General features: G+C 39.1%; 1 protein-coding gene across 6 annotated transcripts; it reads left to right on the top strand.

Moving 5' to 3' along the window:
• The first annotated feature begins 2,077 nt into the window (after window positions 1-2,077).
• On the top strand, window positions 2,078-25,384 carry RTCA (RNA 3'-terminal phosphate cyclase). Of its 6 annotated transcripts, none has more exons than XM_078072694.1 (11): window positions 2,078-2,352; window positions 2,458-2,558; window positions 4,264-4,407; window positions 7,379-7,502; window positions 10,777-10,835; window positions 12,181-12,322; window positions 12,910-13,034; window positions 15,226-15,284; window positions 19,327-19,421; window positions 21,206-21,310; window positions 23,325-23,430. In XM_078072694.1, the coding sequence occupies exons 1-11, from the start codon at window positions 2,308-2,310 to the stop codon at window positions 23,367-23,369; spliced, it is 1,044 nt and encodes a 347-aa protein (XP_077928820.1). In that variant the 5' UTR covers window positions 2,078-2,307; the 3' UTR covers window positions 23,370-23,430. The 6 variants fall into 6 exon arrangements, with proteins under 6 accessions (XP_077928820.1, XP_077928821.1, XP_077928825.1 ...); XM_036069535.2 differs by lacking the exon at window positions 23,325-23,430 and adding an exon at window positions 25,027-25,384 and having other exon boundaries at window positions 2,080-2,352; XM_078072695.1 differs by lacking the exons at window positions 4,264-4,407; window positions 23,325-23,430 and adding an exon at window positions 25,027-25,384 and having other exon boundaries at window positions 2,079-2,352.
• The last annotated feature ends 730 nt before the right edge of the window (window positions 25,385-26,114 follow it).

Raw genomic sequence — 26,114 nt, 5'->3', positions numbered from 1 at the left:
TTTTCTTTGTAGATAATTGCAAAGACCCAGGATCTAACCCAACTCTACCACTTACTTGTTATGTCACCTTGGCATGTCACTTTGATCCCCTAGGTCTCAGTTCCTCATTGGCCAAATGGATACAATAACACCTACCTCACAGCTTTGTGGTGAACATTATCCCAGAAAATATATATGAAAACATTATATAAATGCTTATTATTATTTACTCTTGCCTGGCTAGTCTCTCCATTATCTTATCTTGTTCACTTCCTCCTACCACTGGAAGTAGTGAGAATGAGGTGAATGGATCAGAGGCAGCATTTCACAGCAAAGTTAGAAATGAAGAAGGCCAAAGATCCTGAGAAGGTTAAGTTTCTACAGTAGGATCTAAGATGTCAAATAGGAGTAGAGCTTTACTATTCCATCCCTACTGAAACTGCCTTGCTTCATCTTGCTATCTCTTGGGGCGCCTGGCTGGCTCAGTTGGTTAAACTTCTGACTCTTGATTTGGCTCAGGTCATGATCTCAGGGTTGAGGGATCGAGCCCCTGCAATGGGCGCAGCTCGGGCTCCACACTCAGTGGGGAGTCGGCTTGGGATTCTCTCTCTCTCTCTCCTTCTGTCCCTCCCCCTGCTCCTGTGCTTACACACACACACACACACACACACACTCTCTCTCTCTCTCTCTCTCTCTTTCTCCAATAAATCTTTAAAAAAAACCCCAAAACCACCTTTCTTTAAAAAAAAATTCTGACTATCTCTTGCCTAGATTATTACACCATTGTCATTTTTCTCTTCAGGCTCTTAGCCCTATTTACCCTCCACGTATTGTCAAAGTCAACATTCTAAAATGCAAATATGACTACCTCCCTAATTAATGTCTTATGGCTAATCCCTGATATCACAGTGTCCCAGATTTGGTTAAATATATAGAGTATATGTTCCCAGAACCTATCTGTCACAAAAGTGGCAGGACAATCTTTTGGCATTAGTTATAGTAGAACAATCTCTTAGGATTAGGAAACACTGGTATTTACATCAGATCACCCAGGTTCATATTCCAATCTTCTAGTTAACAACTCTGTGGACTTGCAGCAATTTTTTTAACATACGCAGTTGTAAAAGCGGTAAAAATAGTAAGTACTTCAACAGGTTGTGAATGCATGCAGTGCATGGCAGTCAAGTAAATGCCCAATAAATGTTGTCTGTTATTGTTGTGGTTTAAAATATTCTAATTTCTTTGCCCTCCTACTTAACTGTAAGATTAGTATATGTTAAATATGATTTATATTCCATTGAGAATAACGTTGTAATTGATTATTTCTCAGTGTCTCAAATATACCTCCAGTAAGTTCATGCTAGAAGCTGCCTTACTCTTCTTTGCTTACCTAGAGGCTTGCATATTATGGGATACTCAGTTATTGTAGGAATTGAGCCACAAGCAGGATCAAGAAGCTGACTGTTGTTTATGCCACGGTCTGAGGTGAATGATGTTAGTTGCACTGTCATGAACTCGCCCTCGCTCTTGGACAAGGTGACATAACTGTTTTTTTAGAACATTATATTACTGCTTCTGATTCTGCCGTTTCCCACCCATCCCCAAATAAAGCATGTTTCAGAAGAGAAAAAGAATACTATTAGTACTACTACTACTACTACTACTACACACACACACACACACACACACACACACACACCCTTGTGAGCAATGACGGGCTCACAGGTATCAAGGGACAGTCTGCAGAAGAGGAAAACCCGACCAGAGAGAAAGTGGTCGGTGCATTGTAGGATCCAGACCTTTCTTCCATCCTCAGCTCTAATAGTCTTCAGCCCTGGATACAGCAGGATCCTTGAGAAAAGAGATAAACACAGATGTTTGCAGAAGCCTGAGAGACAACTGGAGAATCCGGTTTGAGTTGAAACGTAGGCTTTCTTCAATCTGCGTGTATTGCGGTGCTCCCTGCTGCTGTCTTCAAGCCGCACATTTAGTACAGTGCCCCAGGATGCCTCCCAGGCTTCCGCCACGTGTCCCGGAGAGCGTCGGATTTGACGAAATTTTCTCGGCACCGCCTCTTTAAGCACCGCGTGGCGCGCACGCGCACTGCCGCTAGGCCGGGCGATCCGGGTTCCCGGCGCTGAGTGTTGGGGTTTGCTCCAGCTGCATCCGGTTTCCCGGGAGCCGGCGCTGCTTTCGTGCTTCCGCCAGACCCCGCGGACCTCAGCGGGGACGGAGGTTTCGGAGCTGCGGGGCGGGAGCGAGCGTCTCTTCTTCCTCCCATTCCGGCAGAGGCTTTGTCGCCGCGGGCCGGACCCCAGGGCGCCCCCAATGGCGGGGCAGCGGGTGGAGGTGGACGGCGGGATCATGGAAGGGGTGAGTGCGGGGCCCGGGACAGGGCCGGTGGCGCTGCAAGCCCCGACTGGGGAGCGTCCCTGTCTGATGATGTTCTCTCTCCTCCCCCACCCACACCCTTGGCAGGGCGGCCAGATCCTGAGGGTGTCTACAGCCCTGAGCTGTCTCCTGGGCCTCCCCTTGCGGGTACAGAAGATCCGAGCCGGCCGCAGCACGCCAGGCCTGAGGTGAATCGGGAAGCTGGGGGGCGGGGCCGCGGGACTGGAGGAGGCGGGTGGGCCCGCGCCGGGCTGGGGGACGGGCGGTGGGGTCGGAGGGGGGGCGGACTGTGGTGCTCGGGCCTGGGGTTTGGGTCGCCATGTGGTTGGGGAATTGGGAGCCCGGTGGTGATGCTTGTAAGATCCAGCCGCCCCACAGTTGAGGAATCTGAAAAGCCGGCCCCCAGGGCCCCGGGGGACCATGCATCGGCTCGGGCGGCGAGCGGTAGCTGGGGGCTAGGCGATCTTGAAAGCCACAAGGGGCAAGTTGAGAAAATAGGCCCACGTTTATTCTATATAGCTAGAGTTCTCTAGCTTCCTGGTAAGTTGTGTTTTAAGATGTTTTCTCAAGTCATTGGGCATTTCAAGTATCTGGAGAGGTTGCAGCAGCGGGCAAGATGGATCAGGGCAGAGCAGCAGTTAGGGCCAGAGGAAACCCCACTTTTTAACCAGTGTGTTCTCTGGTGCTGCACATTTTAGAATCATAGCTCAGGAAAGGACCCTGAGATGTGTCGTTCTAGCTTTCATTCAGACCTCAAAGAAGTTATGAGTATAATCAGAATTATCAGTTGTGGACAGGGAAAAACGTTGACCCTTGACTTTGTTTCCTTCTGTCTGGGAAGCTGGGTTTGTCACTAGCTAAGTTTCAGGTATATGCACCTGTTAGAAGGGGACCCAGGTTGAAGCCAAACTGATTCCTTTGGACGTTTTACTAGATCAGCGGTCTCTTAGTCTTTTATTTTATTCACATTCCATTTTGAAATTATTAAAAGGCAATTATTGATGTGTGTGAACATTGATTACCTTAGTCACAGCACTTGTTTGCAGCAATCAGTTTCACCAATAGGAAAATCCAATTCATTAAGGCTGTGTTAGGTACCTCATTAGTTTGCTAGAGCTGCCATAATGAAATACCACAGACTGGGTGGCCAAAACAACAGAAATTTATTTTTCTCACTGTTCTGAAGCCTGCAGGTCCAAGATCAAGGTGCTGGCAGGGTTGGTTTCCTCTGAGGGCCATACGGGAAGATTCTTTCCCAGTCTCTCTCCTTGGCTTGGAGATGGCCTCACTCTTGCTGCCTCTTCACATGGTCATCCTTACGTGCATGTGTACCCCTGATGTCTCTGTATGTCCTAATCTCCTCTTTTTATAAAGATACCACAGAGAATCCCATAGTCAAGAGTCCCATGCTCTACTGACTGAGCCAGCCAGCCATCCCCTATCTCTTTTTAACTTAATCACCTCTTTAAAGGCCCTAATGCCAAATAGTCACATTCTGAGGTACTAGGGGTTAGGGCTTCAACGTAAGAATTTTGGAGGAACACAGTTCAGCCCATAACAGGTTCCATAGATTATTCAATGACATGCAAGTGAGATTGGTGGCCCTGGGATAGTTTTTCAGTTTTCCTCTTTGCATACTTCTCGTTTGCAACAATGCATCCATGTATGTGCTTTTAGCTAAAGTAAGTGATTTGGCAGGAACCAAATGATGCCTTCAAGCGGGTAGTCTAGGTACATAAAAACCCAGAAGAAGCTCTGACACTGAAGATATAGCACTTGTTGTGGTTAGACCTTGCTCTTTTCTTGCCATTGCAGTTTTGTAAATGGGTCATAAAATGTGGGGCTATGGGCAGTCTGAATGCACACGTTTTGATGCAGTATTATGACCTGAAGGCCTCAACATTTATCTGGACTGGAAATGATTCGAGATTTGTGTGATGGGCAACTGGAGGGGGCAGAAATCGGCTCAACAGAAATAATGTTCACACCAGAGAAGATTAAAGGTGGAATCCACACAGCAGATACCAAGACAGCAGGGTATGTGTCACTTACATTCCATTTAAGTATGGGCTTTAGAGTTAGACCTGGATTTGGGTGCAGGTACTACCTACCGTTACTAGACAAGTTGCTTAACCTCTTTGGGCATTAGTTTCCTCACTTTTAAAATGGAGATAAAACGCTAGCCTTTCAGGGATAGAGATTATGTAGTTTGGGGTACCTAATTGCTTATTAATTGTAGCTACTAAATCTAGAATTTTCTTTTGTGTATAGTATAGCCTATTTGTTTCTTTTTATTATTTAGAAACTGAATATTGGAAAATGACTAAGTTTTTATGCCCTGTAGTAAGAGTAGTTTTTTGCATTGTATGTAGCATATTTAGTTCTTGGGCTTGCAGCTAATTATGGACCATATTCTACTTTTAGTCTAGTCTAGGTATTTTTGTTGTCTTTTAATAGATACTTATGCTATCCTGTTTAGAAATGTTTAGATATATGGGGTGCCTGGGTGGCTCAGTCGTTAAGCGTCTGCCTTTGGCTCAGGTCATCATCCTGGGGTCCTGGGATCGAGCCCCGCGTCAGGCTCCCTGCTCCGCCGGGAGCCTGCTTCTCCCCTGCCCTTCCCCCCTCCCCAGTCGTGCTCTCTCTCTTGCTCTGCTCTCTCTCTCGCTGTGCTCTCTCTCTCAAATAAATAAAATCTTTAAAAAAAAGAAAATGTTTAGTGATAATTGAGACTTGAGTGATGCTGTGAATAGACCTCTGTGAAAAGGGACCTGCCCAGGCCTAAGGTGAGGTTTGCCAAGTGAGAACTTTCTAAGGGGAGTAAGGAATTTTGAGGTATCTTTCTTTATAGTCAGTATAGTATTTTGGGTATTCTCCTGTAAAGAAAGGGAGGAAAGTTATAGTCAACCAACTATCTAAAAATTAAAGCAAAATTACAGAATTTTGAAGCTGCAAGAGGGAAAGTAGAAACCATGTATTTCCAATCCTTCCTCCACTTTGTGAATGAGAGAATAAAGAGCCTCTGGTGTGATTTACTTAACGTCATGGAGTCAGGGACAGAACTAGATTAGAATGTAGGCCTTCTGGCTTCTAACCCACTAGACTATATGGGAAATGAGTTTAAAGTTGTGAATACAACCCCATTCAGGAGACTAAACCAAGCTTTTTCCTAGCAAGAGAACATCTTATTTATTCACATTCTAACATTTTTATCCTTCACTGTGATTACAGTACCATGTGTTTTCTCAGGTGTCTACCTTTGTTTTCGCAATTTCTTATCTCCTAAAATTAAGGTTTTCTTTTTTTTTTTTTTTTTAAGATTATTTATTTATTTAAGAGATGGAGAGAGAGCAAGAGTGTGTGGTGAGGAGAGGCAGAGGGAGAGGGAGAGGCAGACTCCCCACTGAGCAGGGAGCCCAACATTGGGCTCGATCCCAGGATCATGACCTGAGCCGAAGGCAGATGCTTAACCAACTGAGCCACCCAGGCGTCCCTAAGGTTTTCTTTATTATTCTTAGAATCTGATTTTATCTGTGGAGAGGGGAGAACACTTTAAATGTTGGGGTCCTCAGAGGGAATAAACACAGAGAAATTAAGTAGTGTTAACCTTATGGTTTACTGTAAACTAAACATTTCCAAGTTTTTTCACTTGCTTCTCACTTGTTTAACTCCTTAAGAACAGGGATTATATTTTATGTGTTTTCTCTTATAATACCTAACATGTTACACAGTCAGTAAATGTTTACTAAATTAATGAAATGCATTATCAGTGACAGAGACTGTTTATTTCAGTACATATGCATTGTTACCATGAGAAAGTTAAGTGAAGGTCTGTCTTTTGGTATTAGAGGCTATGTCTAATGTATACTACAATCTGTGTATGAATGTGACAGCTCGTTTAGAAAATCTGACCAAGTGTTTCATTTTTTAAAATACTTCATATTCTAGAATTATTTCTCATGATTTCTCATGTTATTTTACTATAATGACCAAACAGAGGTGAGTTACAGCAAGGATTATTTCCTTTAAACTTATTTCCATGTAAAATATTCAGCTGTCAGTCTTTGTAAAATATTATTCTATCATATCATAAACTCCACAGTGGTAGGCACTGTATCTTAACTTGTTATCTGGAACAATGCCTTGTGCATGGTAGAGATTCAGATGTAATTATTTAAGTATTTCTAAACCCTCACTTTTGTGTGTGTAACTATCTGTCATTGTAGAAAAGTTACTACAATTTAATTGACTCTATTTCCTGTGCTGTATTTTTAGACTTTAACTGTATTAAATGAATTTTCATAAATTGCACTTTCAGGAATCCCTTTATAAAAACATTATAACAATAGTTTTATTTTTAAAAAATTCTTTTTTTACTTCTTTTAAGTTAAAGAAAGATCACACAACTAATGAGTTGGATTCAAACCCAGATTTGCTGATCATTTAAGGCCAGTTCCTTCTACTGTGAAATACTGTCTTTCTTTAAGATTCAGGATTTTCTTAGTTACTGAGGTGTTTTGTTTTGTTTTATATTTTGTTTTGTTTTGTTTTGTTTTTTAAAGTAAGCTCTAGGGACGCCTGGGTGGCTCAGTCGGTTAATCATCTGCCTTCGGCTCAGGTCATGATCCCAGGGTCCTGGGATCAAGTCCCACATCGGCCTCCTTGCTTAGCAGGGAGCCTGCTTCTCCCTCTGCCTTCCGCTCCCCCTGCTTGTGCTCTCTCTCTCTGACAAATAAGTAAAATCTTAAAAAAATAATAAAGTAAGCTCTACGCCCAGTGTGGGACTCGGAACTCATGACCCTGAGATCAAGAGTTGCACGCTCTACTGACTGAGCCAGCCAGGTGTGCCCCCTCTTTTCTAATGGGGTATTTTTTTAACTTGAGACTTGACGGCATATACCTTTCTTCCCAGTTGTCTGTGCCCCAGCTAATGGTGATGTGTAGTAATACCACGTTCTTGAGACTTTAGAAAGAAAATTCCGCTAACCCTGCTTTGCCTTTTCCTTAGGAGTGTGTGCCTCCTGATGCAGGTCTCAATGCCCTGTGTTCTCTTTGCTGCTTCTGCATCAGAACTTCGTTTAAAAGGCGGAACTAATGCTGAAATGGCACCGCAGATTGATTACACAACCATGGTAAGTGCTTCTGTTGTTGTTGATGAACTAAGATGATCTCGTATATTCTTCTGAATCTCCATTCTCTATCCAGTATGTCCTGAGTGGTTCATGTGCATGCCTGTTTATTTCTTCATGGTGTCTAGTTGTGTTGCGGGAGAGGGTAAGGGATTGTGTTTACTTTAGATTTTGTGTTGTATCTTAGAACAGTGTTGATAGTGAATTCTTTTAAAACCTCAAGTGTATTGTTACATGAACTATATTACTTATATAAACCAGTCATTTTATAAATACAGGAATTAGGATTTGGAAGAAAAAACTCAAAGAGTTAAACACTGTGCTTGACAAGAGTTGGTGAGGATGTTGAGAAGTGGAACCCTCGCACACTACTAGTGGGAATGCAGAATGGTGCAGCCGCTAAGGAAGACAGTGTGAAGGTTCCTCAAAGAATTAAAAACAAAACTACCATATCATCCAGAAATCCCACTTTTGAGTATTTATCCAAAAGGATTAAAATCAGGATCTTGAGGAGAGATTAGCATTCCCATGTTCATTGCAGCACTATTCATAATAGCCAAGATGAGAAAGCAACCTAAATGTCTGTTGATGGATGAATGGATAAAGAAAATGTAGCATATACATAGAGTGGAATACTATTCAACCTTAAAAAAATTAAAGAATATGTGACCACGTGAATGAACCTCGAGGACATTATGCTAAGTGAAATAACCAGTCACATGAAGACAAATACTGTCATGATTCCACTTGTATGAGGTATCTAAAGTAATCAAATTCATAGACTCAACGAGTGGAATGGGGTAGAGGGAAGGGGGAAATGGGGAGTTAGTAATCAACAGGCATAACATTTCAGTTAGGCAAGATGAATGTGCTCTAGAGATCTGTACAACATTTACCTATAGTCAACAATAACATATTATACACTTAAAAATTTGTTAAGAGGGTAGATCTCATGTTAAGTGTTCTTACCTCAATAAGATAAAATTTAAAAAAATTAAGTACCGTATTTTGACTATAAATTTTGAAAATGATAAAACTTAGTATACTTACACAGTTAGTAGGAGAGAAAAGTGGTATTTTTTTCCCTCCACGTTTATTGAGATGTAATTATAGTAAAACACACCTTTTTAGGGTATAATTCTGTGATTTTTTTTTTTTTTTAAGATTTTATTTATTTGTCAGGGAGAGAGCACAAGCAGAGGCAGGGGCAGGCAGAGGGAGAAGCAGGCTTCCCTCTGAGCAGGGAGCCCGATGCAGGACTCGATCCCCAGGACCCTGGGATCATGACCTGGGCCGAAGGCAGACGCTTAACCGACTGAGCCACCCCAATTCTGTGATTTTTGACATACGGTTGTTAATTAGCCACCACAATCAAGATACAGAATTACTGTAAAAAATCCCCTCATATTCCTTTTTTATCAGTCCCACACCCCAGCCCCTGGCAACTACTGATCTGTATTGTATCATAGTTTTGCCTTTTTTTCAGAATGCCATATAAAGGAATAATACTGTATGTGGCCTTTTGAGCCTGTTTGTTTTTTCACTTACCATAATATGTTTGAAATTCATCCCTGTGACTTGTTTTAGCAATAAAAGCTAAGTAGTCCCTATTACATGGATGTCCCAGTTTGTTTAGCCATTCATCCATCTGCTGAAGGACATTTGGGTTGTTTCTAGTTTTTGACAATATGAAAATGTCACTAAAAAGATATATGTACCGATTTTTTATGTGAACATAATTTTTCATTTCTTTTGGGTAAGTACCAAGGAGAGGGATTGCTTGTAATAGTAAGTCTATATCTAACTTTATGACAAGCTGCCAAATTGTTTTGGTATCCAAAGTGGCTGCATTCTTTTGCATTTTCACTAGCACTGTATAAGAGTTTCAGCTATTCTGCATCTCCCCAGGCCTTGATATTTAAGTTTTTTGCCATTTTAATACATGGTATAATCTTTTTTTTTTTTAGAGGGAGAGTGCAGCGGCATGGGGAGGGGCAGAGGGAGAGAATCTTAAGCAGGTTCCACACCCAGCATGGAGCTTGACGCTGGGCTTGATCTCATGACCCCCAGATTATGACCTGAGCCAAAATCAAGAGTTGGAGGCTCAACTGACTGAGCCACCGAGGTGCCCCTAGATGGTACAGTCTTTTAAATTTTAGTTTGATAGGATGTGTAATGAAAGTTAATCTCTCCTCACCTAATAATTCAACTTCAAGGAAATGACCCTAATTAAATATTACAGACTGCAGCAAAAGATAAATGTTGAAGGTATTTGAGCAGAGCATTATAGACTATAATAATAATTATATAACATATATAATTATGTAATATTGAAAACTGAGGGAATGGTTAAATAAATTTGCTAGAATGCCATGCAGTTATTTAAATATTGTTTAGGAAGAATTTTATGATATCAGGAAAATGCTTTTGTTTATAATGTTAAATGGAAAATGAGGATAAACGTATACGCAGTGAGATTTCAATGTATAGAAGAATTGAGAAGGCAGGGCCTGGGTGGGTCAGTTAGTTGAGCGTCCGACTCATGATCTCAGGGTCGTGGAATCAAGCCCTGTGTTGGGCTCCTTGCTGGGCATAGAGCCTGCTTGGGATTCCCTCTCTCCCTCTCCCTCTGCCCCTCCCCCACTTGTTCTTTCTCTCTCTCAAATAAATAAATAAATAAATCTTTTAAAAAAATTGAGATGGCAGAATGGAATGCTGTTCACCAATATCCCCTAATTTCTTATGCATTATATAGTGAAGGGTTAGGAAATACTGTCCTATGGAGTAAAATAACCACTGGGATCAAGTATCCTGAGTTCTTTTTTTTTTTTTTTTTTAAAGATTTTATTTATTTATTTGAGAGAGAGAGAGAATGAGAGACAGAGAGCACGAGAGGGAAGAGGGTCAGAGGGAGAAGCAGACCCCCCGACGAGCAGGGAGCCCGATGCGGGACTCGATCCAGGGACTCCAGGATCACGACCTGAGCCGAAGGCAGTCGCTTAACCAACTGAGCCACCCAGGCGCCCCAAGTATCCTGAGTTCTGACATTTTTTTCATTAGACTGGCACAGCCCTGATTAATTAAATATTAAATTTTTAATTTTGGTTTACGTATCAGTTATTTTATTTGAAAAATAGAACTAGCCTACCCATTTTTATATCAGTATTTATCCATAGTGCCTTCTTGCTAGCTCAGTGCAGAGCACTTTTGTTTAATAAATATGCTTGTTGAATCAGTGAATATTTGTGGTTAAAGTAACAATAAACTGATTTTTCAGGTTTTCAAGCCAATTGTGGAAAAATTTGGTTTCAAATTTAATTGTGACATTAAAATGAGGTAAGTTACTTATTTGTTAGCCCTTTGACCCACTATTTGTACTTAGAGTAGTGGGAAAGTTAGACCTTAGAGAATTATTCTGCAACCCACTACTTCTCGTAGTAATTAGGAAATACTTGCAGGAAATACAGTTTATAGGAAATAATTATGCTTTGTGTGGCTTAAAAACAGTAAGCAGCAGGGGCATGGGGACTTGAAAGCACCTACATATGGTATTTGCTTGTTTCTGGGGGAAATATTTTCAAGGGAATTGCTACCCTGAGGGACCTTCACATCTAGTGTTATCCATGCTCAGCACAGATTGAGTACTTTCTGTGTGCAGACAACTGGACTAGGCATGGCAGGGTCATAAAAGGGATTCTCTTCCACAGTGCAATCAATTATTTTTCAAAGAAACACATTAGGCATTCAGATTATTACTCTTCAAGGCTTCCCTTCTGCCACATAATAACAAGGCCAGATTTCTTGGTGGGGCATTTAAGTGTGCTGCAGTCTTGTTCCAGTTTAGCTTTCTAGCTTCCGCTGCCCCCTGTACAAACATGTACACACGTTTGCTTGCTCTTTAAAACTAATCTGTGCCTTTGGGCTTTCATTTTTTTGTTCATGTTTTTCCTCCCTTGCTCTCTTAGAAACTAGAAATCCTGTATTTTTTCAAAATGTAACTTGTAATTTCTTGTGTGAATTGTCCCTGAGTGTGTCTCAGTTGGAATTCATATTTGCACCTCTCTTTGTAGTCTTTTGTACAGCCTGACGTGTTCTGGGAGGTTGTGCAGCCATCTCTTTACCAGATGGGGAGCTCCTTATGGATAGGAGCGCTGTTACTCTCATCTTTATGTTCCCAGCATCCTCTATAGAATAAGTGACACTCAGTATTTGAGTTAAAATTTTGTTAATGTTCAGCTGCTTCAATATTCATCATATATTACTGAGTACCTCCTACTTACCAGACATTGTTTTAGGGTGCTGGAATATAGCAGGAACAAAATAGACAAAGTCCTACCATCAAGGAGCTTATATTCTAAAACAGTACTGTCAAAAAGAACTTTCTGCATTGAGGGAAATGTTCCCTATCTGCCCAGTATAGTAGTCACTAGCCACATATGACTGTTGAGCACTTGAAATGTGGCCAGTGTGACTGGGGAGCTGAGTTTTAAATTACATTTAAATTTAAATGGTCACATGTAGTCTGTGGCTACCATATTGGACAGCACAAACCTAAAACATTACTTGGAAATTTCAAACATGAATTATATGTTTGGATATCATTCACATGTTATTTTATTGTAAGTGTTCAGTTTTATTTTTGTTGTACAAGCAATTTATGTATTTGTCATACTTTCTGTAGGGGTTACTACCCAAAAGGGGGTGGTGAAGTGATTGTCCGAATGTCACCAGTTAAACAGTTGAATCCAATAAATTTAACTGACCGTGGCTCTGTGACTAAGATATATGGAAGAGCTTTTGTTGCTGGTGTTTTGCCATTTAAAGTAAGTTGTCTAGAAGTGTATGTGGGTCTTGGCATTATGTCAGCTAAATTTTGAAATAATTGAAAGCACTCAATTTTTTTTTAAAGATTTTATTTTTAAGTACTCTCTGTGCCCAACATGGAAGTAGAACTTAAACCCCTGAGATCAGGAGTTACATCCTCCACTCCATGGGGCATCTCAGTGGCTCAGTTGGTTAAGTGTCTGCCTTTGGCTCAGATCATGATCCCAGGGTCCTGGGATTGAGCCCCACGTCGGGCTCCCTGCTCAGTGGGGAATCTGCTTCTCCCTCTCCCTCTCTGCTCTCTCGCTCTCTCTCCAGTAAGTAAATAAAATTTTTTAAAAAAGGAAAAAAGGTGCATGTTCCACTGACTGAGCCAGCCAGGTGCCCCTAAAGCACTTAATTTTTTAATATATCTTTTCATTAAAATTTTTTCTTAAACATCTGTGCTCTTTACTCTTGAAAATCTAGTTTTTATATAATGCATGTGAAAGTTATTAAGTATTATATGTTTCTTTGAAGGCTTGAAAACAATTGTCAAAATAATCATTAATTTATTTTATCCTATTTTTCTGTCTTGCCAAAATAGGTAGCAAAAGATATGGCGGCGGCAGCTGTAAGATGCATCAGAAAGGAGATTAGGGATCTTTATGTTAACATCCAGCCTGTTCAGGAACCTAAAGACCAAGCCTTTGGCAATGGAAATGGAATAATGTGAGACAATACCTTTTTCCTGGATACTGATTGAGAGCTCTGAAATAATTATCCTGTTTAAGTGAAAGATTTGTAGTTTTTTTGTTGAAATATTACAGTTTTAAAAAGGCATATTTTTAAGGACATTGCTACCTAAAACAATAGTATGATGAATTAAGATGATTATTTTATGCTGAATTTTTTTTCTGAGGATGGTTTGCTTTTTATTACATTGTAAGAGTCCTCTGACTCTTAATTTAATCAGAAGTTAGCCTTTGAAGCTGATCCTGAGAGAAATATTTCCGGTTGTTTTTCTGTACCTCAAATGTGAAGTCCATTTACATGTAAATATTAGATCTGGCAAAGATCTATTTAGAGAAGAATTATATTGATTAATTATATTGATTTAAATATAAAAATGCTTTAATTGATCTTTTGAAGTATGAGAGTATCTCCTGTGGATAAAAAGTCTCTTTTTCAGAGTTTCTATTAAAGAGTTTAAATGCATGTTCTACATTTGATAATACCATCTAAAAACTGTGAAACAAAACCAAACATCTCTGTAGAAAGATCTTTTCTTTATTGAAGTATAGTTGGCACACAATGTTACATTGATTTCAGGTATATACTCTAGTGATTTGACGATATGTTATGTTTTGCTCACCCCAAGTGCAGCTCCCATCCCAGTTCCTATTACTTAGTGTGGGACACACATACTAGGTACTCAGTATTAACTGTTATTATCAATAGCTTATTATGAACCAGTCATGGTAACATATGCTTTACAAATATTATCTCTAATTTCTTAGAGATTAACTTTTTAATAACTTTAAATATTGTTTAGGAAGAATTTTATGATATCAGGAAAATGCTTTTGTTTATAATGTTAAATGGAAAATGAGGATAAACGTATATGCAGTGAGATTTCAATGTATAGAAGAATTGAGAAGGCAGGGCCTGGGTGGGTCAGTTAGTTGAGCGTCCGACTCATGATCTCAGCTCCCATCTGTCACCTTACGTATGATGCCATTATAGTACCATGGACTAGATTCCTATGCTGGGCCTTTCATCCCTGTGACTTACTCATTCTGTAACTGGAAGCCTGGATCTCCCACTCCCTGTTGCCCATTGTGCCCAGCCTCCATCCCTTCCCCTCTGGCAACCATCATTTTGTTCTGTATTTATGGGTCTGTTTGTGCTTTTTGTTTGTTTGTTTTGTATTTTAGATTCCACATATAAGTGAAATTCTGTGGTATTTGTCTTTCTCTGACTTATTTAAGTTAGCATAATACCCTCTAGGTCCATCCATGTTGTCATAAATGGCAAGATCTCATTCTTGGTTATGGCTGAGTAATACTCTGTTGTGTGTATATGTACCACATCTTCTTTAGCTATTCATCTCTTGATGGACACTTGAGTTGCTTCTGGCTTTTGTAATTATTGATAGGTATGTACTTATTGCCATTCTGTTAATTGTTTTCCGGTTGTTCTTGTAGTCCTTCTCTGTTTCTTTTTCTCTTGCTCCCCTTGTGATTGATGACTTTTGGTAGTGTTCTTTCGTTCAAAGTTTTAGTTTTGTGGTTTCCATGAGGTTCACATATAACATCCTAAGGATATAGCATATATTAAGTTGGTCACTTAAGTTCGAACACATAGAAAAACCTTTTCATTTTAGATAATCATAAGACGTTTTATATTTTTTATTTTTATTACAGATTTATTTATTTATTTATTTTGGGGGGGAGAGGGAGAGAGAGCGTGAGAGGGGGGAGGGGCAGAGGAAGAAGGAGAGAGAGATCCCAAGCAGACTCTGCGCTGAGCATAGAGCCCCATGCAGGGCTCAATCTCATGACCCCGAGTTCATGACCTGAGCCAAAATCAAGAGTCGGATGCTCAACTGACTGAGCCACCCAGGCACCCATCATAAAATACTTTATAGTATAGTAGAAATGGTATCAAAAGTTCAAGGAGAGCCATTCCTTACCTGTGAATGGATTAGAATCTAGTGTGACTTCTTGTCGGAAGTGCTGAAGGATACTGATACCATAATGAAGTTGGAGAATGCTAATCATGCCGCTCTCTGTATAAAGAATTTCACTTTTGCAATTTACTAGATAGATCTGATTCTGCATACTTAATATTCCACTGTATTGTTTTTGCATGTAATTTTAGAATATAGCATAGATAATAATGCTTATTTTTTCCTATATAGCATTATTGCTGAGACATCCACTGGCTGTTTGTTTGCTGGATCATCGCTTGGTAAACGAGGTACAGATAAATGAAGGGGGTCCACAATTTCCAGTGCTGGTGTAAAATTTTTTAATTATCTGTTAGGATTAGAATGTTATAGCATGATAGATGATAAGTGTAAAAGGATATGGTTAACTGATTCTGTTTTAGAGTCAGTTAAATTTTCAGTCTTTCTCCTAACTTTATACTTTGAAAAATTTCAAAGTTATAGAAAAGTCGAATGACTAATGAACATCCATCCACTGTTCTCCAAGATTTACCAGTAGTGAACTTTTAGCTACAAGTTTGTGTGTTTCTTAACTATTTCAATGTAAGTTGCAGATGCCGTTTCTCACCCTTGAATACTGCAGCACGGATGTCCAAAGAGCAGTATCTGTGTAATCACAATACCATTTTTATACCCAGAGAATTTGTCTGTTTATATTCATACATAACCAGTTGCCTCCAAAATATTTTTTAGAGCAGTGGTTTTTGTTTTGTTTTGTTTTTAGCACTCACAGCAATTGGTCATGTCTGTTTAATTTCTTTTCTACTACAGAATAGTTTCACCTTTTTTTTCTTTCACGATACTAACATTTTGAAAAGTCCAGGCCATTGTCTCATAGGATTTCCCACAATTTGGATTTGTCTGATTGTCTCATGATTAGATATATTCAGGTGAAACATTTTTAGTAGGAATAGCTGACTGTGGACATTCCATTGTATCACAACAGGGTTGGTGATAATGTCAATTTGTCCTTTATTGGTAAAGCTGACTGTGATCACTTGGTTAAAGTAGTGTCCTCCAGGTCTGTCTGCTATAAATCCTTTCCCTTTTTATAAGTAATAAGTCATCTGGTATAATACTTTGAGACCATCTGATTATCTTATTCCTATACAGCTTTCATCCAGTGGTTTTAGTGTCTATTGGTGATTCTTCCCTGTATCAGTTATTACATTGGTGATTTAAAAAAACAATATTTTTGTGAAAGGGAAGTGTAGTTAAGATTTAGTATATTTGGGAGAGGAGATACGTGTATACATCTAATTGTAATATTTGAAGTTACTTTTGCCATTGAGGTGACTTCTAGGTGGACTTCTTGTTGTTTGTGTGGTAGTTGATTGCTTTATTCCTACTTTGTAGATCTTTAAAAGATGCTTACCCTTGCTGTTCTGTTTAATCACATTTATTACTGCTGAAAATAAAAAATTTCAGGTAATCTTAGTCTGCTCACTTGGTAGATGTAGATACTAGTTGGGTATCAGATCTTACCAACAAAGTGGAATAAGTAAAATCAACATCTCCAGTTGAACTGACATAAATGAATTCTATTTATTCTTTTTTTTTTTTTTTAAAGATTTTATTTATTTGACAGAGAGACATAGCGAGAGAGGGAACACAAGCAGGGGGAGTGGGAGAAGGAAAACCAGGCTTCCTGCGGAGCAGGGAGCCCGATGCGGGGCTCGATCCCAGGACCCTGGGGATCACGACCTGAGCCGAAGGCAGACGCTTAACGACTAAGCCACCCAGGCGCCCCAATGAATTCTGTTTAAAACTGTGCTACTTAAAATGTGATTGGTGGACCGGCAGCATATCAGCATTATCTGAGAGTTTGTTTTAAATACAAGTTTGAGGGTTTATTTCATACCTATCAAATTAGAATCTCTGGAAGTTGGGCCCAAGGATCTGTTTTAACAAGCTCATTGGATACTTCTGAGGTATAATGAAGTTTGAGAAGTAGTGATCAAAAATATATTTAGAGTACACTAATTACTTGTTAGGTACAGGAAAGAATCAATGTGGATAGTGAGCCACATTGATTCTTCCCTGTACCTAACAGTCTTGAGAAAGTAAGGATAATGCACAGTATAAAGCAGAGATTGGAGCCCATGTAAGTAGTAAGTGCTGGGGAGACATTGGGTAGAATATGAGTTCATTGGGTACCAAGATGTGCCAGGTAGTATATACTAGGGTCACTGACATGAGAACCACTGTCCTGTTTCCTGGCTTAGTCTGGCAGAAGAGACAAACAGTGCAATAATTTTGGTATTCCCAGGGTTCCGTAGATTGTCCGTTAGAAAAGCATTAAAATTTCAGAGGAAATTAGGATTTTGCTCTTTTTTTAAGAACATACTACTAATAAGCAGATTTCTCATATATACTTCATTTTGTTGAGTTGCCACAGACCTCTAGTAATAGCTGGTAATGATGTAGATCCATTCATACCATTATTCACTATCAAGGCGGCTGGGTAAGAGGGTGTGTGAACGGCTGTGGGAAACACTTTGCCACTTGGCAGAGAAACCTTAGCACGTCTGCTGCTCTCTAATACTGCCAAGTCAGGAACTCTTTCCTTCTCCCTCATCCTCCATGCAAATTTTAGCCATTCTTAAAGCACTCACTTGAGTCCTTTATGCTTCATGAAACCTTCTCTAATTGTTCTAGAACCTATAATCTTTTCCTTCTCTGAACTTTCACTGGGGATATAGTTTATACCTTAGAGCTTAGTCCCTGCTTATCCTCTGGTTCTCTAATATATGAGTATTTTTTTATGTTGTCTTACCAGAGGAACCAGTTCCTATTACTTAGTGTGGGACACACATACTAGGTGCTCAGTATTAACTGTTATTATCAATAGCTTATTATGAACCAGTCATGGTAACATATGCTTTATAAATATTATCTCTAATTTCTGTAACAACTTTGCAGCTTAGGTTTTATCATATCCATTTCCATCTCCACTTGGAAGAAGAAACAGAAGAGGCTGAGTAGTTGAGATTGATACCACATATTCCAGACCACTTCATTCAGTCATGTACTTGACTGATGGATGTTGTAAAGATAGTTAATTTATTATATTATAATAACTGCTGTAAGGAAAAACAGTTAAAATTTTGAAAATTCCACTTTTCTGGGAAATCTTACCAAGGCATATTCATAATCAAATGAATTTCCAAATATAAAATAGAAATAAAAACTAACCACATTGTCATGTCTTAAAAGACATTTTTATTTGTAGCCAGGGGCTTCTTTTAGTTTAAAATAAATACTTTAAAAGAATCATTTGAGGGATGCCTGGGTGGCTCAGTTGGTTAAGCAGCCGACTCTTGATTTCAGCTTGGGTCATGATTTCAGGGTCCTGGGATCCAGCCCTGGGTCAGGCTCTGTGCTCAGCAGGGAGTCTGCTTGAGGATTCTCTCTCCCTCTTCCTCTGTCCCTCTGCCCCTCCCCCTGCACTCTCTCTCTCTCAAATAAATAAATCTTAAAAAAAAAATCATTTGATATTCCACTACTTTTGACAGACTTATTTTATATTCAGCATTGTATGAGGATTTGGGGTAAGTGTGGAGAATCAGAGAGTAGGGCATGGGGATAAATATTCTGCCTTATTTTCAAAATAAGATAATGCCTGTTTAAATCTTAAAGGAATAAAATTTTACAATATTTGACATGAGAATTTTTATCTGCTCTTCCTTAGATGAAAATTAATTCTCTGACTTTTAAAAAAATCCTTTAATTCTAAAAGAATTGCCTGCAGACTAATTATAACATGTATAAATTGCAAATTTAAAATTTTGAAGTTGAGGTATAACAATATAGGATCATAACTTAGTTATAAATTGGTTTCATAATTTTAAAATTGTTTTTAAGATTGATTGATTTATTTTGAGAGCATACAAGCGGGAGGAGCAGAGGGAGAAAGAAAGAATCTCCAGCAGACTCCATGTTGAGTGCAGAGCCCCATGTGGGGCTCAATCCCAGGACCCTGAGATCATGACCCGAGCCGAAACCAAGAGTCAGACACCTAACCAACTGAGCCACCCAGGCGCCCCTCATAATTAGTACTTCTAAAACGGCCAAAGCAGCCTGGTTTTTCCGCCACTAGGTTCATTTAAAGATATAAATTATTTGCCTGTGCTAAACTCTCAGAAGATTAAATATACTTAAAGGTCTTATCCTAAAAATTGCGTTGGGTGAATTCAGAGGCCTAAAAAATGTTAGGTCGGTGCTAACTGGGATATATTAATTCAACTTTTTGCCTCTTTGTAATTTAATTTTTTTCCATTGTGTCTGTCCTAGGTGTAAATGCAGACAAGGTTGGAATTGAAGCTGCTGAAATGCTATTAGCAAATCTTAGACATGGTGGTGCTGTGGATGAGTATCTGCAAGACCAGGTAATGATACTTTTAGGATAAAAACCTTTGCACCTGTTAGATTTGAATATTTGGTAATTAGATTGAATATAAAATTCATTTTAAGTTAAGTAATCTCTATACCCCATGTGGGCCTTGAACTCACGACCCTGAGATCAAGAATTGTACACTTCTCCGACTGAGCCCGCTAGGTGCCCCAGAATGAATATAAATTTTAATCATTGACTTTCAGAGACTGATTGGCATGTCCTAGTTCAACCAGTTTTTAAATATTCTGGAATTATATACCTCAAATTTCAGTTTTCATCTTCACCTGGCTACAGCATTTGGCACAATTGATCACTCTTTCCTTCTTGAAATACTTTCCTCACTTGCTTTCTTTTTTTAATTTTTAAATTTTTTAGAGTTGGGGATGGGTGCAGAGGGAGAGGGAAAGAGAGACTCTTAAGCAGGCCCCATGGCCAGGACAGAGCCCCAGGACAGGGCCCCGCAGGTTGGATCTCACAACCCTGAGATCATGACCTGAACCGAAATCAGGAGTTAACATGCTTAATCAACTGAGCCACCCAGGCGCCCCTCTCACTTGCTTTCTGAAACATTATCATCTTTCTTTTTCCCTGGCCATGTATTCTAGTCTCTTTGCTAGTTTGTTATTACCATTGTTTTCATCTTCTCAACTTCTAAATTTTGGAGAATCCCTAGGCTCAGACTCCTGCGTCTTTTCTTTACCTATATTCACTCCCTCACGTGTTTCAAAACCAGTGTCACAGCTTATGTACCACCTGTGTACGAACAACTCCCACCTTTATATCACTAGCTCAGGCCTTTCTCCTTAACTCCAAATTCATATCCCTTGTATCTGTCAGCATTTCCACTTGGATGTGTCCTAGACCTCTCAAACTTAACACATCTACTTACATGGAGAGATGCTGGTGAATATTTCCAAGGAAGATCTTTTTATGGCCCACTGTCTTGATAGATTTTCTTTTTTTTCTATCACACTTTTCTCTCCTTCATCTCAAACCAGCAATCTATATTTAGAAATATACTCTTCAGGATTTCTTAACCAGTTTCTTTCTTTCTTTCTTTTTCTTTCTTTCTTTTTTCCTTTCCTTTCCTTTCCTTTCCTTTCCTTTCTTTCCTTCCTTTCTTTCCTTCCTTTCTTTTCTTCCTTTCTTCCTTTCTTCCTTTCTTTCTTTCTCTTTCTTTCTTTTCTTTCTTTCCCTTCTTTCTTTCTTTTTTTTTTAAGATTTTATTATTTTAAGTAACTCTACACCCAGCATGAGGCTTGAACTCACAACCCCAAATCAAGAGTTGAATGCTCCTCTGACTGGGCCGGCCAGGCGCCCCCCCCAACTAGTTTCTTAAGACAATTTCCCTTATTTCTAGTCTCTTCCTTCTTACCCTGGTGTACTCTATAATCCCAGTAATTCTGTATTAGTGTGTTTATTTACCTGTTCAAATGTTGTAATTTTAGAGAGTGGAAGAAGTTTGTCATATATTCAGCTTGTAGAGACAGTTGGTCTGATTAAGTATATTAACTTTTAACTCTATATTTTTTCTTAAACAGTAATTTTAGAAAATCTATGTTGACAACTGCTGCTAAGCATTTCTGTACCATACCACAGACTGTGGGTGACACAGGTTTTCTATCATCATCTTAGGACTTTTGGAAACCTAAAGAAGTAGAAATTCTTTTAGCTGTTTTGATTTCTAATAGTATTTTCATGTGGTAAGCAGTAGAATTTTAACTCCAAATATTGGTAAATGTGTGAAATTTTTCTTCTTTGTTCTTTTTTTAATAGCTGATAATTTTTATGGCATTAGCCTGTGGAGTTTCCAGAATAAAAACAGGACCAGTTACACTCCATACACAAACGGCTATTCATTTTGCTGAACAGCTAGCAAAGGTGAGTATTCCATTAGAAAGAGTAACTGATTTTTACTGTAGCCAGTTTTGGGTCAGATTGTAATAAACAGAAAACTTAATGGTTGGGTGCCTAGGTGGCTCAGTTGGTTAAGCGACTGCCTTCGGCTCAGGTCATGATCCTGGAGTCCCAGGATCGAGTCCCGCATCGGGCTCCCTGCTCAGCAGGGAGTCTGCTTCTCCCTCTGACCCTCCCCCCTCTCATGTGCTTTCTCTCTCTCAAATAAATAAATAAAATCTTTAAAAAAAAAAAAAAACTTAATGGTAATCATAATTGCTATCACTCAGCTAGTACTTCCTGTGTGGCAGACATTGAGCTAACTCAGCAATTTACCTGCATCATCTTACTCTGCATAACCATTTTATTATTTATTTATTTAAAGATTTTATTTATTTATTTGAGAGAGAGCATAGGCAAGGGGAGAGGCAGAGGGAGAGGAAGAAGCAGACTTCTGCTGAGCAGGGAGCCCGATGAAGAGTTTGATCCCAGTACCCCAAGATCATGACCTGAGCCAAAGGCAGATGCTTAACTGACTAAGCCACCCAGGCGCCCATATTTATTTATTTTCAAGGATTCATTTATTTATTAGAGCACAAGAGCTAGGGGGAGGGGCACAGGGAGAGGGAAAGAGAATCTCAAGCAGACTCCCCTCCAAGTGTGGAGCCCCACATGGGGCTCGATCCCACGAACCCAAGGTCACGACTTGAGCCGAAATCAAGAGTCCAACGCTCAACTGACTGAGCCACCCAGGTGTCCCTCTGCATAACCATTTTAGGTGGCTGTTTATTATTATTCTTCATTTTGCATGTGAGTGAAGTGAGGTAGAGGGATTCAGTTAATTGCTCAAGACCATATAGTTTCTTAGTGGCAGAACTGTACTTTGAGCAAACCCAGGAAAGCATGCATCAGAGCCCGCAGTGGTACTGCCTTACAGAATAAAGATGTTTTGATGAGAACTATGAAATCAAATCATAAGGGATTTATAGTTGGCCATAAACTTAAGTATTTATATAACATTTTAAATGTTTTGTTTTCTTATGATTCTGTGGTAGAATGGGATATTTGCTGAAATTTTAATACCAACCCTCTTAACTTTTACCAGAATAGATTTACAGTTTTTAGTGAAATAGGATTTAGTATTGTATAAGCTCATATTTGTACCTTTTCTACAGCATTCTTAATTTAAAAGAGTGACTAACATGTATATTTCATCTGGAACTAACATAATTTCCTTATAGAAAATTTGGAAAAAAACCTGCCATAATTCCCTTTTGCCAGTAAAACCACTGTTGACATTTAGGTATTTTCCTCTTAAAAGGGTTTTCTTTTTGTATTTTTTTTTACACTTAATGCATACAGCTCCATTTCTTGCCTTTTTCAGTAATGTTGCATAGTTCCATTTTGCTGTAGTCTTTGTAATTTCATAAAGTGATATGAAATTTATAACTCAGAATTTTATGAAGGTGCTGACCTTACGTATTTTTAAAAATTATAAAAGTAACTCACACTATTTAAAAAAAATAACCACTGTAGAAGTGTACTAAGCACAAAGTCACTGTTGCCCTACTCCCAACAGTTTATTTGTCTGATTTTTATTAACATACATCTTTTTTCTTATAGAAAGCATAGATAAGGGGCACCTGGGTGGCGCAGTCAGTTAAATGTCCGACTCTTCGTTTTGGCTCAGGTCATGATCTCATGGTTGTGAGACTGAGCCCCACATCAGGCTCTGCACTGAGCACAGAGTCTGCTTGAGATTCTCTTTCCCTCTCCCTCTGTCCCTCCTGCTTATGCTCTTTTTCTCTCTCTTTCTAAAATAAAGAAATAAGTCTTTAAAAAAAAAAAGGGAAAAACAAGCATAGATAAATATTGGTTCAATTGTAGGAAAAGGCTAATAGGAATTAAAGGCAAATTATATTTGATGTAGAGAGATAGTTAACTGTATTTTTTATTTTTCCATTAATGCTGTATTTGTAATTGTTGTCTTTCTTTGTAGACTATGATCTCCTTGAGAGTTAAGGACCAAGTTGTATTCATTTAGTCTTCCCTTTTATAGTACTTTGCATATGATAGACACTGACATGTTATTTGAAGTGAGTACACAGTGAAAAGTGCTGTGACTTGGCATTTATAGCTCTGGTTTCTTGTTCAGCTTTGTTGTATTTTAACTGAGGGACTTCGGGTGAGCTGCTTTATCTTGCTGTGCCTCAGTGCAGATAATTGATCTGTAAAATTAGACTGGTACATAATCCCTTAAGGCTCCTTCCAGCTTTAAATTTTTGTAGTTTTCAATATGTTTATATATAGGTTAGAAATGATTTCCTTGATTGTTCCTATGTTTCATGTTTATATAATGCTTACAATGTTAAAAATACATATACACATATATAATAACATAAATAATTTGGCTATATAGCTCAGAATTCAGTGTTTATTCATTCAACAATAATTTTCAGTACCTACTGTGTATCAGTACACTGCCACATAATACTGAAACTGGAATAATTTGTGAATATTACTATTTAACAGGACCCCAGAATGATGGTTTTCAAATTGTGTTTCATAGAATCCTAAGGTTTTAGGCACACCTGAAATCCCTTTGCTACAAATTCAATCCACTCTGTTTTGATTTTAATTGTTTTGTTAGAATGAACACAGTAGCTTTTTTTTTTTTAAAGATTTTATTTATTTGACAGAGAGAGAGACAGCGAGAGAGGGAACACAAGCAGGGGGAGTGGGAGAGGGAGAAGCAGGCTTCCCGCCGAGCAGGGAGCCCGACTTGGGGCTCGATCCCAGGACCCTGGGATCATGGCCCAAGCTGAAGCCAGACGCTTAACGACTGAGCCACCCAGGCACCCCAACACAGTAGCTTTAAAAAAAAAAATGTTTCTAGGGGTGCCTGGGTGGCTCAGTCGATTAAGCAGCTGCCTTTGGCTCAGGTCATGATCCCCGGGGTCATGGGATCGACCCCCACATCCGGCTCCCTGCTCAGTGGAGAGCCTACTTCTCCCTCTCTCTCTGCCTGCCGCTCTGCCTACCTGTGCTTTCTCTCTCTCTGTCAAATAAATAAATAAAATCTTAAGAAAAAAAAAAAGTTTCCAGAATACAGTGATAGAGATATATTTCAAAGCCAAACTTGAATTAGTTAACAAGTGAAAAATACAATGTTAAGCCCAATAAAGATGAAGGGCCTCCCCCCACCTTCCTTCTCTGAACTAGATTTTTTTTGAATAGTGTATTTAGGGAATTAAATTGGCAAGAAAAATTTGAGGGAAATTAAAAACTTGGATACTTGACAAAATAAGAAGTATAAACGCTTCAGTGCCATGTTTTAGAAAAAATTTAGGAAGTAAGTAGTGAAGGTATGTTACAGCTAACAGTTGAGATTTTAAAAATGATAATTGCCTAGCCTACAAATATCCTGGGGATTTTGATTCAGTGGATATGGAGTGGGGCCCAGGCTATACATTCTGACAGAACTGCACAAGTATTGTTTCTGAACAAGAGTCATGGTTCTGGAGCAAAATATCTTATATCCAGGCTACTGAATTTCTCATGAGTCATTTGATCTTTGTGCCTCTAGCTGCTTCAGTAAAATGAGTTTGATATTAACTGCCTGCCTTTTTAAATTGGATTTATGGGCTCTCCCTCCATCCCTCCTCATATTACTTATATACTAAATACTTTTCTGGTTTCAGGCTAAATTCTCTGTGAAGAAATCAGAAGATGAAGATGCATCTAAAGACACTTATGTTATTGAGTGCCAAGGAATTGGAATGACAAATCCGTATCTATAGGGTATTTGCCTTTTAAATAATACCTCAGTGATGTATTGCACTAATTCATAAATCCTAGAAAACAATGAATGAGAAGTAACTTATTAAAGGACCTGACATAAAGATGGAATGAAGTACAGAGTGTCGTAGATTTGCTGAGATTTGCTGAGAATGCTTCATCAAATTAATCTCCCTTTATCTCCTGAGATAAGGACAATGAAATATGAGAGCTGATGGATATGTATGATAGCTGATTTCAATATTAAAGTATTGAAATAGAGTATTCTTTCCACCTGAAGTGTGTTTTTCTTTCTTATATAATAGAGGAAGTAGATTTGGTCTGTAATTTGGGTCTCGTGCTTATCACTTTACCAAAACCTCATGTAAAGTATGATGAGACAGCTTTTTGCACAAGTACTTGTTGTGTCAACAATAACATTTAATAAGCGTTTTCTTATTCGACTTATGTGTACCTTCTTTACAATAGGCACTTGGTAAATACTGGTTTGAATCCGTGGAATGTTTTGAAAGCCAAACAATGAGGATTGCAAAATTTGAACCCTAGTAAATTTGTCCAAATTCAGCCTCGATATGTTTTTGTTTGGCTTTCAAAACATTCAACAGACTCAAAATCTAATTAAAAAATAATTGAGCACCTTTAGAACAGTGTGTGCTTTTCATCCCACTCTATTATCTTATACCTAGTCTGCTTCCACATTTAGATTACTTCCTGGTCCCTGCAGGCAGTTGAGGTTGTGACTCAGATGAAACTGGTTTGGTGTAGCAGCTAACTATGCTGTCCTGTAATACAGTGAGGAAGTCTTTTAAACTTGGTTCTGTTTTGGACTTTATCCAGGGATGATTAAAACATAGTCCAAGATATAGGGGCGCCTGGGTGGCTCAGTCGTTAAGCGTCTGCCTTTGGCTCAGGTCATGGTCCCAGGGTCCTGGGATCGAGCCCTCATCGGGCTCCCTGCTCGGCGGGAAGCCTGCTTCTCCCTCTCCCACTC

Source organism: Halichoerus grypus, chromosome 5 (genome assembly GCF_964656455.1).
Source record: "Halichoerus grypus chromosome 5, mHalGry1.hap1.1, whole genome shotgun sequence".
NCBI classification, from domain to species: Eukaryota; Metazoa; Chordata; class Mammalia; order Carnivora; family Phocidae; genus Halichoerus; species Halichoerus grypus.
This window is presented reverse-complemented; position numbering and strand designations above follow the sequence as displayed.

Excerpts from the sequence above, each read along its gene's own strand:
- RTCA (XM_036069535.2), top strand. The coding sequence starts at position 2,308 with ATGGCGGGGCAGCGGGTGGAGGTGGACGGCGGGATCATGGAAGGG. Across the intron at positions 2,559-4,263 it reads CGCAGCACGCCAGGCCTGAG|GCCTCAACATTTATCTGGAC; the intron begins GTGAATCGGGAA and ends TATGACCTGAAG. Across the intron at positions 7,503-10,776 it reads AGATTGATTACACAACCATG|GTTTTCAAGCCAATTGTGGA; the intron begins GTAAGTGCTTCT and ends CTGATTTTTCAG.